General features: G+C 49.7%; 2 protein-coding genes across 2 annotated transcripts in view; one reads left to right on the forward strand and one right to left on the reverse strand.

Annotated features, from left to right (window-relative positions):
• Positions 1–13599, reverse strand: part of LOC310917755 (endothelin receptor type B-like) — a 372101-nt gene that overhangs the window by 285688 nt on the left and 72814 nt on the right. The gene's annotated exons all lie outside the window — the stretch shown is intronic.
• The window catches only part of ZNF185 (zinc finger protein 185 with LIM domain), a 28773-nt gene continuing 19165 nt past the window's right edge, over positions 3992–13599 (forward strand). Inside the window, exons 1-8 of the mRNA XM_083876273.1 lie at positions 3992–4111; positions 8173–8249; positions 9773–9908; positions 10898–10957; positions 11610–11648; positions 11836–11910; positions 12093–12161; positions 12575–12655. Of these exons, the coding sequence (XP_083732399.1) occupies positions 8225–8249; positions 9773–9908; positions 10898–10957; positions 11610–11648; positions 11836–11910; positions 12093–12161; positions 12575–12655 (485 nt within the window). The 5' untranslated portion in view covers positions 3992–4111; positions 8173–8224. The remainder of the gene's footprint in view (positions 4112–8172; positions 8250–9772; positions 9909–10897; positions 10958–11609; positions 11649–11835; positions 11911–12092; positions 12162–12574; positions 12656–13599) is intronic.

Genomic DNA, 13599 nt, shown 5'->3' on the forward strand with positions numbered 1-13599 from the left:
TAGAGTTTAGAATACAGGATGATGTGGTGATAGAGCAGTTCTCATGGGCTGCAGGCAAAGTCTGTAGGGTTTGTATCTCGTGCTGGTTGGTCACTGTAAATTAGAATATTCAACACAAAAGGAGATGGAATGGATTGGAACAAGGTCCTCGTGCTCTCTTACCTCTCTTAGCTTTTTTACCTCCCTTACCTCATATCCTTTCTCTCTTTGGGGTTCCCTCCAGCCCAGGCTGGTGGCTGAAGCCAAAGCCCTTTTTACCCACAACCCTGCAATAAACCCAGGTGTTTCTAGAACATCTCAGCTCTGCAGAGTTCCCTCTCCCTGCCCTCCACGGATGTTCCTACACCTCCCCACCCACCCCAGAGCACATTTGGAGCATCCTGGTGTCCCTCTGGTGTCCCTTTGCTGTTCCCTGACTCTGCTGACACCAACACTTCGTGTCCCTGCTGCCTCTCCCGAGCTCCAGGGCCGTGCAGGTGTGTCCAGGAGCACAGGGAGGTTTCTGGATGGCACCAGGGAATGCTCTGGGTCACACCAATGCCCTGCTGTTACCTGCTATTAGGCAGGTGAGGTCCGGCCTCGTGGCAGTGACGCCTGGCGGAAAAACCAGTTGGATTCCCTTGTAACAAATGGGTGTAGTGGTTTTACACCCCTGAGACTCATCACAGCCCTTGTTGAGGTTCTGCTGGGCTCAGGGCAGCTCTGCAAAGGGCACAGCACTGCAGGGTTACTCACCTGCCCTGCCTGGGATGGGGAAAAGGAAATGGTGCAGAGCAGTGGGGATGGTGGATTTCTCAGTGTTAGAAAATATTTAAAAATGTTACAGGGTGTTGGAAATGTTACAGGGTGTTGGCAGTGGCTGTTCAGACATGGACTGGGCAGATTTTTACCCATCTTTACCTCCCTTAAAGAGTTTCCACTATCCCAGACTGCTCCCAGCCCTGTCCAGCCTGGCCTTGGACACCTCCTGCACACCCCTGGAGGTGCCTTTTCCCTCCCTGGACATGCAGGGTCAGTTCTGACCTGCTTTTATCCTATTTCTGACCTGCTTTTATCCTATAAATACACCCAAGCCACCCCTTTTTCCTCTCTGGAGTTGTGCTAAACCAGGACTTCCCCCACATCCCAAGATGAAAAGATTTCCCTGGACAATCCTCTTAACCCCCTTCCCATAAAATTGGCTGGCTGGATTTCCAGGCTGGATGTCCTGCAGACATCCCTGTTCCTGCAGGAATGAGCTGTGGGTTAAAGCTGCTCCCACCCAACTGCTCTGGAAGTGTCACAACAAGGAGTGGAGTGACATCTTCATGACAGAGGGGTCTGTGTGCTTTCCTTGTGGATTTTCCCACAAAAATCCATTTCCTGGGAAAGCCGGATATTCCAGGCTGAAATTTACTTTATAACAATAATGTACTTTATTTAACTTCTTAACTGGGGGAAAAAGGCTCTTTTTTCCTGCTTTCCTGAGCTGCAGGAATGTGTGTGTTTGTGTCCCTGGAGAAGTTTGGGGTTGGGATGGGAGACAGAATTTTGCTCCTGCTCTGGGCTGAGCTTTACCTGAGCCTTGGCTCGTGCCTGAGGAGGGGCCAGGACTGCAGGGTGGGGGTTCAAACCACATTTTCATGGTTTTAACCAGATTTAACCAGTGGGGAAAATGGAAAAATTCCCTTCTTGGATTCTGCTCGGGTTGGATGAGCATAAAGGACTTTTTTGTGTTGTTGACTTTCAGCACACTCAGGTTTCCTCCAGAGGTGTTCAGGGCACTTGTGCTGCTCCAGGTGAGCCTGAGATTGGTGTTTTTTCCTGGAGCACCCTGAGCTTGGCAGAGATAAACTCCAAAGGTGTTCAGGGCACCTGTGCTGCTCCAGGTGAGACTGAGACTGGTGTTTTTTCCTGGAGCACCCTGAGCTTGACAGAGTTTAACTCCTGATGTGAACAGCTCCTTAAGAAAACTCTGGAGTCTCTCCCTGAGCCTCTGGTAGAAACTCTCAGTTTCTTCAGGCTCTGGAAGGTGACAATGACCTCTCCAGGCTGAACAATCTCCCAGTGAGCTGCTCCATCCTCTCTGCTCATCCTGGAGCCTCCTCTGGGCTCTGCAGCAGCTCTGCAGGTGGGGCCTCACCTGAGCAGGGCACAGAGTTCCCAATCCCTTTCCTGCTGCCCACATCATGGGGATAAATCTTTTCACCCCACACTGACCCCCTGAGCTGCTTTGGGACCTCCTCACCCATTTCCCCCATTGTGGGGATAAATCTCCTCACCCCACACTGACCTACTGGGTTTCTGCTTTGGGACCTCCTCACCCATTTCTCTCTCTGTCTGATATCGAGTTGTTTCATCACAAATACCTTTTTTTTTGTTTGTTTTTCTCCCAGTTTATGAACACCCAGCATGGCACAGTGTGTTCCCACTGGGAAAAGGCAAAGCCCTGAGTCTCTGGCTGTCCCTGTTGTGTTTTGGTCTCTCCTGCACCTGCAGGGCCTGGCCAGGGCAGGTGGTTACTCACTGTTATTCCAGGGACAAACCTTCAGCAAAGCCTGTCATGACTCAGGGTGGACTGAAAATAACGCTGAGCCATCAGCTGGAGCCCTGGAGCAGAGGATGCTCCCCCAGGAAGGGTCTGAGGTGGCTTTAAACTGCTCGGATTTCCCTGAGCTGAAGCTCAGGGCGCGGCTCTGTGGATTTATCTCAGCCAGGGATCAGGACACACACTGAGCCCAGCTCAGCTGAGCCCAGGGAAAGATCTGGGGCTGCAGAAAAGCCTGAAAATCCCTGATGTCATCCCTGTTGTGCTGCTGGGAGCCGGGGCTGGGAGAGAACATCCTACTGGGAGGGGATGGGTGGGATGGGATGGGATCCATGGGATGGGATGGGGTGGGGTGGGATGAACATGATACCTGATTTAACTTATTATGCTTTGTTCTTTGGTTATTTTTTTATTTATGGCATTTTCTTTTTTTTCGTTTTTAATTTCTAAGCAAATCTTGTAGCATATTCCTTTTTTGGGATGGGATGGGATCCATGGGATGGGGATGGGATGAACATGAATCCTGATTTAACTTATTATGCTTTGTTCTTTGGTTATTCTTTTATTCATGGCATTTTCTTTTTTCGTTTTTAATTTCTAAGCAAATCTTTTAGCACGTTCCTTTTTTGGGATGGGATGGGGTGGCAGCTGTGGCTGCCCCTGGATCCCTGGGATGGACATTGGGGTCTGGAGCAGCCTGGGACAGGGGGAGGTGACCCAGGACAGGGGGAGGTGACCCTGGGACAGGGGGAGGTGACCCAGGACAGGGGGGGTGTCCCTGGGACAGGGGGAGGTGACCCAGGACAGGGGGGGTGTCCCTGGGACAGTGGGGGGTGTCCCTGCCCATGGCTGGGATGGGAATGGATGAGTTTTAACATCCCAACCCAAACCACTCAGGGATTCTCTGCTCCTCCCCACCCTGTGGCAGCCCCAGGCTGCAGCCCTGACCCCAGGACAGCTCAGACACATCCCCAGCTGTGCTGGCCTTTATTTAGGGCTGGACAAAAAGCTTGTCCTGAGGTCTGACTGTCCCCAAAGCCACCCCTGGGGGACCGTGCCGTGACTGGGACAATTAAAAAGGGAAATCAAACGAGGAAGAGCAGAATGTCCAACAATTTCCCTGTATTATTATCACACCTGTGGGGCTCCTTAATGAGCTCCGAGCTCACAATCAGTGTCGAGGGTTAATTAAATGATGCTCCCCGGGTACCAAAGCAGCTCTGAGCCTGCGGTACCCAAACAGAGGAGGGGTCTGGGGGTCCCAAAGCCAGGCAATGCTTTTCCCAAGGAAAAATCCCATGGGGTGAGAGCTGGGGGGCTGCTCCAGGCCCTGGCGGTGCCCCACAGCGCCAGGGGAATGCCAGGAATGCAGAGCGGAGCCTACAGGGAGGGGAGCCCCAGCCGCCCAACGGAGAAACCTGTTTGATTTCCCCTGAAGGGCAAAAACACACACCCAAAGTCTCCTCCTCAAAACAAGGCTCGGCTTTCCCGGGGCCGGCCCCTGTCGGCAGGTAAAGGGCTCAGGTGTGTCACAGCCCTGCCGGGAGAGCTGGGAACAGGAAAAGAACCGGGGGAACTCCGCAGGTACCGCTGGGGTGGGATTGGGGTGGGATCCATGGGGTGGGGTGGGATTGATGGGATGGGATGGAGTGAGATTGATGGGATGGGATTGATGGGGTGGGATCCATGGGATGGGGTGGGATTGATAGGATTGGGTGGGATTGGGTGGGATTGATGGGATGGGATTGATTTGATGGGGTGGGATTGATGGGGTGGATGGGATGGGATGGGATTGAGATGGGATAGGGTGGAACAACTCCAGGAACTGGGGTGTTCACCTCCCCAGGAGGGTGAGAGAGAGGGGGACTGTCCTGTCCCATCCTCTCCTCTCCTCTCCTCTCCTCTCCTCTCCTCTCCTCTCCTCTCCTCTCCTCTCCTCTCCTCTCCTCTCCTCTCCTCTCCTCTCCTCCCAGGGGACACCCCAAATCCTCCCCCTCCATGGAACCCTCCAGGGCTGTCCCAGCTCAGCCCCACTGTGAGCCCTGCAGGAACAGAGCTGAGACTGAACTTTGGGCTCTGTCCCACCTGCCCCATCTCAAACTCCCTCCCTGCCCACAGCCCCACATCCCCCTAAACCCCTTTTCCCTCTGGAATTCCCTGGGGCAGGGCAGTGACCTACCCAGGGCAGGGAAAATTCCAGCTGTGACCCCTGAGAACCCCTGGAGAGGTTTTTTTGGGGGGTTTCTCCAGCTCTTTGTGCCTGTCCCTCCCAGGTTTCTCTCTCTCCCAGGTTTCTCTCTCTCTCCCAGTTTTTTTTTCTCTCTCTCCTGCTCAGCCCTTGTTTTGTTTGTCCCTGGATCAGTGTGAAATCAGGCAGGAGTGGCAGAGCTGGCACAGGGCAGGGAGCACCTCCCTCTGTCCTTGTTCCATCCAATGTCATCCCCATTTCCCTGAGCCGCCCCTGCCCCAGGACAGGCCCCACTCCAGGGGATGAGTTTCCCACCTGGGAAAACTGGGAAACAACAATTTCCCTCCTCCTCAGCCTCATCAGGATGGGTTTTTTTTAGGATATTTTATTTATTTTGTTATAAATTCAGCTCATTTTATTCATCCGGTTAATGATTCTTCCCCCTCAAAAAAAAAAAAAAAAAAAATTAAATAAAATTAAAAAAAATTACCAGGATTTAAGTGAAACTCCCAATTTCCACAAGTGGCAGATTTTTAACTTTATTTAAAAAAAAATAAATAAAATAAAATAAAAAAAAATTACCAGGATTTAAGTGCAACTCCCAATTTCCACAACTGGCAGATTTTTAACTTTATTTTACAAAAATAATAATAATAATAATAATAATAATTTACCAGGATTTAAGTGGAACTCCCAATTTCCACAAGTGGCAGATTTTTAACTTTATTTTACATTAAAAAAAAAAAATTAAAAAAAATAATTACCAGGATTTAAGTAAAACTCCAAATTTCCACAAGTGGCACATTTTTAACTTTATTAAAATATATATATATATAAAAATTACCAGGATTTAAGTGAAACTCCCAATTTCCACAAGTGACAGATTTTTAACTTTATTTAAAAAAAAAAAAAAAAAAAAAAAATTACCAGGATTTAAGTGGAACTCCCAATTTCCACAAGTGGCAGATTTTTAACTTTATTTTACCAAAAAAAAAGAAAAAAAATTGTGTTTTCTTGGCAAAATTTAGTGGCGTCTCTATGACGTCATGAAGCTTCAAGGAGCTTTTTGTCCTGCTCTGTCTGTGAATTAATGACACAAAAAAACCCCATTTTTCCCTTTCCTTTTTTCGCTTTTCATCTCTGCACATCAAGGCTCAAGGTCCTGCACATCCTTCCTTTCCAAGCCAGGAATTAGCTGGGGCAATTAGGAATTAATTCTGTGTAATTAAAGCAATGGGGCTGCACGCCCAGGATGGTGAAAATGAACTGAGGATCATCTCTGGCAGTAACAGATTCAACAGGATTTTGTTTTATTTTATTTTATTTTATTTTATTTTATTTTATTTTATTTTACTTTATTTTATTTTATTATATATATATTTATTATTATTATTATTATTATTATTATTATTATTATTATTATTTTGTGGTGGGATATGTGGTTGTGTGAGTGGATGAAAGGAAAATTTGTAATTGTGCATTTGCAGTTTTCCGTATTGTCCTGGTTTAGGGTGAATTTTGGGAGGAAATTTCTGGAATTTGTCAGTGTTGCTCCTGGTCTGGGCGGGATTCCCCCCTCCAGCTGCAGGTTTTCATCATTTTTCCCCAAATTCGGGGAAAAAAAGAGACTTTCACTGTCCTCAGGTCATGGAGAGAGGAATCCCAAGGGAATGTGGGGCTGGGATGAAGCTCCTGGTTTTTTCCTGGTTTTTTCCTGGTTTTTTTCCTGGTTTTTTTCCTGGTTTTTTTCCTGGTTTTTTTCCTGGTTTTTTTCCTGGTTTTTTTTTTTTCCTGTTTTTTTTTTTTCCTGTTTTTTTTCCTGGTTTTTTTTCCTGTTTTTTTCCTGTTTTTTTTTCCTGGTTTTTTTTTCCTGTTTTTTTTTCCCTGGTTTTCTCCTGGTTTTTTCCTGTTGTTTTTTTTTTTTTTTTTCCCCTTTTTTTTTTTTTCCCCTTTTTTTTTTCCTGGTTTTTTCCTGGTTTTCTCCTGGTTTTTTTCCTGGTTTTTTTCCTGGTTTCTCTGGGTTTTCTCCTGGTTCTACAGGATTTGATTTGATCTGGAAGGGGTTAAAGTGGGTCTGGTGAGGTTAAAGTGGGTCTGAGAGGGGTTAAAGTGGGTCTGAGAGGGTTAAAGTGGGTCTGGCAGGGTTAACCCGGGTCTGGCACAGCTCAGCCCAGCTCTGTCCCTCCTCAGCAGATCCAGTGTCAGGGACATCAGGGGCAGAGCAGGGACAAGGTTTGCATTGTGTGCCGTGCCTGGTGCAGGGAAATCAGAGAAATTCGAGTCTGTGCCCTCCCAGGAGGGAATTTCAGGCCTGGATCTGTCTCTGGGACAGGTAAATTGTGTCAAATGAAAAGGAAAAACCTTCACTCCCTGCTCTTCTTCAAATGGGTTCCCAAAAATTGGAGCTGTTTTGTGTCACTGACATCAAATTGTCACCTCCCCATGGCAGTGGGGACCTGACCTGGACATGGGGCTGGAGGAGGCTCAAAGGAAGGAGTTTCAAACCTCTTGCAAGCTTTAAACATTTTAATTTGAGGCCTGTGAAGGTCAGAACAGGCATGAATTATCCCTCAGAGCAGGAGATCTGTCCGCATGACTGCCCTGGGTGATGTTTGCAGCCTTTGGGTCACTGGGCAAGTCCTCTCTCAGTGCCCAGATCGTGGGGAAAGGAGTTCTGTGGGGTCAGGGGGACATCCTGGAGAGCTCCAGGGTGGGCTCAGCTGGGGGGAGCAGAGCCTGGAGCTGCTGCTGGGTCACCCCAGGGGGGTCCTGGATCCCCACAGGGGGGTCCTGGATGACCTCAGGTGGGTCCTGGGTCACCCCAGGTTGGTCCTGGGTCACCTCAGGTGGGTCCTGGGTCACCCCAGGTGGGTCCTGGGTCACCACAGGTTGGTCCTGGTCACCCCAGGTGGGTCCTGGGTCACCACAGGTGGGTCCTGGTCACCCCAGGTGGGTCCTGGGTCACTCCAGGTGGGTCCTGGACACCCCAGGTTGGTCCTGGTCACCCCAGGTGGGTCCTGGTCACCCCAGGTGGGTCCTGGGTCACCACAGGTGGGTCCTGGTCACCCCAGGTGGGTCCTGGGTCACTCCAGGTGGGTCCTGGACACCCCAGGTTGGGACCTGGGTCACCACAGGAGGGTCCTGGTCACCTCAGGTGGGTCCTGGACACCCCAGGTGGGTCCTGGGTCACCCCAGAGTTCTGTGGACTCCAGAGGGTCTGGCCCTCCCGAGTGGCTCTGGGCACTTCTGCAAGGTCTCCTCCACCCCTTTCCTCCCAGATCTGACAAAACCCCTCTGGCACGGCTGGATTTGATTCTCCCTGTCCTTGACGCTGCAGTTCATGGATGGGGATCAGTCCCAGCTCTGGGCACTGTGGCTGTGCCCTCCTCTCCCTTTCCCTGCCCATTTTTTTACCACAACTGATATTTTGCTCATCCCCTTTCCTCTTTTTCTCCAGGGGCTTGTTGGTGTGAGCAGTTCCAGAAGAAGAAGAAGGAGCTGCTGTGACCATGATGTCCCTGGGTGTCACCAAAGGTAATTCCTCCCTCTCCTGGCTCTCCTCTGTTTCCTCTGGAGCTGCTGGGATGTCTCTGCTGGGAGAGGTGTTTCCATTGAGGTTTGGGAACTCTGCACGGTGATCCCAAGGGATGCTGATCCTGAGGTCGGGATGGCCACATCTCCACCTCCCATCAGAGCTGCTGCAAGTCCCACCCAGTGCTGGAATGTCTGGCAGAGAGGAGAGGGTTGGGATGGATCCCATCTGCCCCGGGATCCTGGGAGCTCTTCAGTTTGGAGCAGGTTTAAACAGTCCTAAGGAAAAAAAAAAAAAAAAAAAAAAAAAAAAAAAAAAAAAAAAAAAAAAAAAAAAAGAGAGAAAGAGAGAAAAGAAATCCAGGGAGCTTCTCTGCCTTAGCCAGTGTTGTGGTTTGAAAGGAAAACGAGTGAGAGGCTCCAAGTCAGAAATATAATTTAATAAGAAGAAAGGAAAAAAAAGTAGAATAGAGTAGAATAGAATAGAGTAGAATATAATAAATGCAATAACACAAAGGAGCAGTGACAGAGTCAGAACACACCCTGAGCAGGGTAGGGGGAGCAGTCCAGGTGAGGGGCTCTTCCTGAAGCAGGGATCCCACAGAAAGGTCTGGGAGCTCTGCTCCTCTGGGAATCCAGTGGCTCAGGGCTGCTTGTCCTGTCCCAAATCCCAGATTCTCTCCAGGTGGGAATGCTTGGGTCCTCCCCCTGGGCATTGGGAGCATCTCCCAATGGGATGAGGAGTCGTGCAGTGGCTCCTTGATGGCCCATTAAACAGAGAGAGCTCCTGGAGGGAGTTCCCTGTGAGTCCTGGGCAAGGCATTGATGGGCCATGAGCAGAAGAGCCCAAAGGAGGGGCCTGGGAAAACACTGCCCCACCTGGTTCCAGCAGCTCATGGGGATGGGGATGGAATAAATACTGTGTGTACATCCTACACCACAGCCCAGGACAGCCAGTTAAAACTAACTAAAAGCAGGAGATCTCTGTCCTGCTGTCTGTCTGAGCCTCAGACAAACACAGTCCCAGTGTAGAAATTCAGAGGAGTGGACACTGTTCTCTCAAAACAAACTCTGCACTTCTTCTCCTGCTTCTCTCTCAGAGCCAGTCTCAAAAGTACAAAACACAATATCCTCACAATCTGAGCAGACAAATAGGGACACGAGCACCACCCTGAGGCACCTCCTCTCCTTGTGAGTTCTTCAATTTGGAGCAGGTTTAAACAGTCCTAAGGAAAAAAAAAAAAAAAAAAGAACAAAACAGTCCAGAGAGCTTTTCTGCCTTAGCTAGTTAAAACTAACTAAAAGCCAAAAGATCTCTGTCCTGCTGTCTGTCCAATCCTCAAACACAGTCCCAGAGCAGGAATGCAGAGGAGTGGACACTGGTCTCTCAAAACAAACCCTGCACTTCTTCTCTTGCTTAAAAATCCAAAATGCAACACCCACCAAAATTTAGAGCAGACAATCAGGGACAGGAGCAGCACCATAAAGGCACCCTGAGGCACCTCCCCTCCCTCCCTGCTCTCCAGGGGGGATGATCCCAGCCGGGGACGAGGATCGCCGCAGGATCATCCGGCAGATGAAGGTGCGCACCACCCTGCGCGGGGACAAGAGCTGGATCCAGCACCACCACTCCGACTCTGACGAGGAGAAGAGCAGCCCCCAGTAAGAACATTTCCTTCTCTTTCCACCATCACAATCCCCTGAGTGGGAAGGGACCCATCAGGATGGTTAATCCCACCCTGTGCATTATCCAAACACTCCTGGAGCTCTGGGTTCTCCACACTGGTGCCTTCAATATCTGCAAGAGGGTCTAAAAGTGTCCTAAAGTCCAGCACAGATGAGAAATCACTGTTACTCTGCTCCTGAGTCCAGGAGACTGTAACCCTGATTGTTTTGTTGTTATGGATTAGACAACAACAACAACAACAACAACAACAAGAAGTTAGTTGTTGTTCTTTTTGGCAGTGGCTCCATTCTCTTGGGCCAGACTGGAGGAGCCCAGGGGGGATGCTGAGCACAGTTTTTCTGTTTACATCCAGCTTGGAGCAGCACTGATTTGCATAATTCCTTCCTTTATTACATTTAGGGCAATGGTAAGGTAATCCTGTGCCTCCAGCCACTTCTGGGCGATTTTTAATGGCATGTCCGGGATTCCCACCTTTGCAGCACAGTCTCCTGGTGGTCTTTACCAGCATCTTCATCATCCTGGTCCCCAGCCCCTCTTCCCCTGTCTTTGCTGTGACAAGTTTTGGGGTCCCCAAACAGTGGCACTGCCAAAGGAATTGCTGCTTCTGGTTATTTCTGATAAATGCAAAGTGGGGAAAAGGCAGACAAGTGTCCTCTGCTGGAGCTGGAGTTCAGCAGCACAGGCAGATTGGAAATCTCAGCTCCAGAGTTTTGTGTAGCCAGATTGTGCTTCAGCATCTCAGAGTGACAAACTCAGGGCTGTGTGGGGGGAGTTTGGGATGGAAGAGGGAGGAGATCAAACAGTTTTCTGGATGTCACACAGAGCCCAGTCTGCCCCAGCTCCTCTTTACCTGAGAACAAACCCAATCCCAAATCCCTCTTCTCTTCCTCCTCTCTCCAAACCCATCACAGCCACGTCCAGCATTTAGTTAACCCCATCCTTGTGTTTTTCCTGTTTCCCTCAGGTCTGGACAGGCTGGTGGGGGACCCCCAGCCCCCAAACCCGCTGCTCCCCAGCAGGACAGGTAATTCCAGGGGCTCATCCTGCTCCTTCCCTGCCCTGCTGTCCCCTGGGCTTGGTGCAGGGTCTCTCTGTGCTTGTAGGAACTTGTAGGAATATCCTGAAATACCAAACCCTTGGGAAGGGCCTGGCCCTGGTTAATATTATTTGGCTTACTCTAAAATTCACTTTCCCCTATAAAAATCCTTTATACAGCTCGTTCTGCTGATTATTCATTTTTAAAATATTTTAAAATAACTTTAGAATAATAATATAATATTAATAAATATATTTTTATTAATATAAATTAATAAAATTTATATAAATTTAAAAAATAAAATAAAATAAAAAATAAAATAAAATAAAAAATAAAATAAAAAATAAAATAAAATAAAATAAAATTAATAAATTAATATTAATATAATAATATTAATATTATTTTTATATAAAAAATAATTAATAAATATAATTTTAAGAATAATTTTTAAATAATTCATATTTAAAATATTTTAAAATAACATCCCTCCAGGGTCAATCCAGCTGTGGGACCCCTCCAGGCCTGCTGAGCTGGATTTTTGTTTTGACACCCACGTGGACATTCCCCTTCAATCTTGGTGTTGCTGCTGTTGTTTTTCCCCTGTGTTTTTTTGCTCCCTGATGTTCTGTTCTTTGCACAGGTCCTCTGCCTCCAAGCCCCAGTCTGGGTACCTCATCAGGTGGGTATGGAATGGGCTGCAATGGGAGGAGAACTGGATCAAGAGCAAAAAAAGCAGGAAAAATGTTCCCCCCTGGGTTTTATCAGCTGGGAACACCCCAGGGCTCAGGGTGAAGAGCCAATCCTGTGGTTTGAACTTGGCTCCAAACATTTTCCAGCCAAAAAATTTAACCCCTTTCCCTCCCCAGGGGAGTGTTCACCAAGACCATCGACAAGAGCTCGTCCCAGCCGGATCCTTCACCTCCCAGCCCGGCACAGAAAAAGTACGAGTTTATCCCCCCTGTTCCCTCCTGAAAAGGAGGGAAATGCTGCCCTTCAGCTGAGCAGCACTCCCTGAAATCACAGTGGGGATATTTGGGGTGATGCTGTTTTCCCCCTGGGGAAGGGGATGGGGACAGGAGGGATGGGAAGGTGACATCCCCAGGTGTGGTTTGTGTCCCCCCAGCACCTCCCTGAAGGGTCAGACCCGCTCCAGCTCCGGGTACAGGATGACCACAGAGGACTACAAGAAACTGTGAGTGTTCCAAGGGAGCAGCTCCTCCTGTCCCTGCTCAGGGTGACCCCAGGAATGCCCCAGGAGCTTCCAGTGGTTCCCAGGGCCACCCCTTGAGCTGATTCCAGCCCTGCTATGGAGGGGATTTTATCACCAGGCAGGATTGGAGGGTGCAGCTGGAGAAAGGGGGATCCTTGTGGCAGAGCAGCACTTGTGGGCATTTCCTGCCCTGCTTTTCATGTCCCAGAGCGTGGCTCTGATCCAAAACGGGGTTGGGAAAAAACTCCTTTGGGGACTTGTGAACCCCCATGGAATACACAGGTGTATTCCAGGGTCTGATCCATTCCCTTGGACTCACTTCTGTCTGTCTCCTGCTGCCCCTGCCCCAGCCCCAGCAGCAATTCCCTGACCTTGGCTCTCCTTTCCCATCCCAGAGCTCCCTACAACGTCCGGCGCAAATCCCTGGATGGGGACGAGGAGGACGTGCCCTTTTCTCCCATCGAGCACAAGAAAAGGTGAGGCCTGGAGGTGCCTCGGTGGCCCTGCAGGGACAGTGACAGCTCCTGTTCCATCCTGGAGGCTCGGTGGGCTCAGGGCTGGGTGCAAGCCAAGGATGAGCAGAGCTGTCCCTGCTCCCAGTTCCCAACAAAACACAATTCACAGCCTGACGTGATCCAGCCTGACAGCACAGCCCAATTAACCAGAGGGCTGGGAAGGGCTGTGCCATCCATGGGGAATGTGGAGATGCACAAAGAGGCAGGAGGGGAGAGCTCAGCTCCCCCCACACTGTGAGTGAACCCTGGGATCACTCCAGGACTGGCACCCAGCTCCAGGCAGGGCTGTGCTTCTCCTGCTGGGAATAGGAGCAGAGTCATCCCAGAATGGTTTGGGTGAAAAGGGACCTCAAAGCTCATCCAGTCCCACCCCTGCCATGGTCAGGGACACCTTCCACTGTCCCAGGTTATTCCAAGCCTTGTCCAGCCTGGCCTGGGGCATTTCTAGGGATGGGGACATTTCTAGGACATTTCTAGGGACAGGGACAGGACAGGTCTGGTCTCTCTGGCTGCAGCCTCGTTGCTTTTGATGGAGTTTCTGAGGATCCTTTTCCTCAGCTGCAAGACTTGGACAAAGTTAAAACTTGGCCAATGTCACCTGGGGTCCAACTGCTACAGAGCTGAAGGGAGACTTTAGATAAAGGATGGAGGGGCAGGACACAGGGAATGGCTCCCACTGCCAGAGGAAAGGGATGGATGGGAGATTGGGCAGGAATTGTTCCCTGGCAGGGTGGGCAGGGCTGGCACAGGGTGCCCAGAGCAGCTGGGGCTGCCCCTGGATCCCTGGCAGGGATTTCATCTCCCCTGGGACACCCTCTGTGTCAGTCACAGAGCTCATGTCCCATTTCTCTGTCCATGGAATCCAATATTGCAACAGTCCAGGTCTGCAATGGATTGCCCAGGGC

The sequence above is a fragment of the Zosterops lateralis genome (assembly GCF_965231275.1).
Source record: "Zosterops lateralis genome assembly, chromosome: 21".
NCBI classification, from domain to species: Eukaryota; Metazoa; Chordata; class Aves; order Passeriformes; family Zosteropidae; genus Zosterops; species Zosterops lateralis.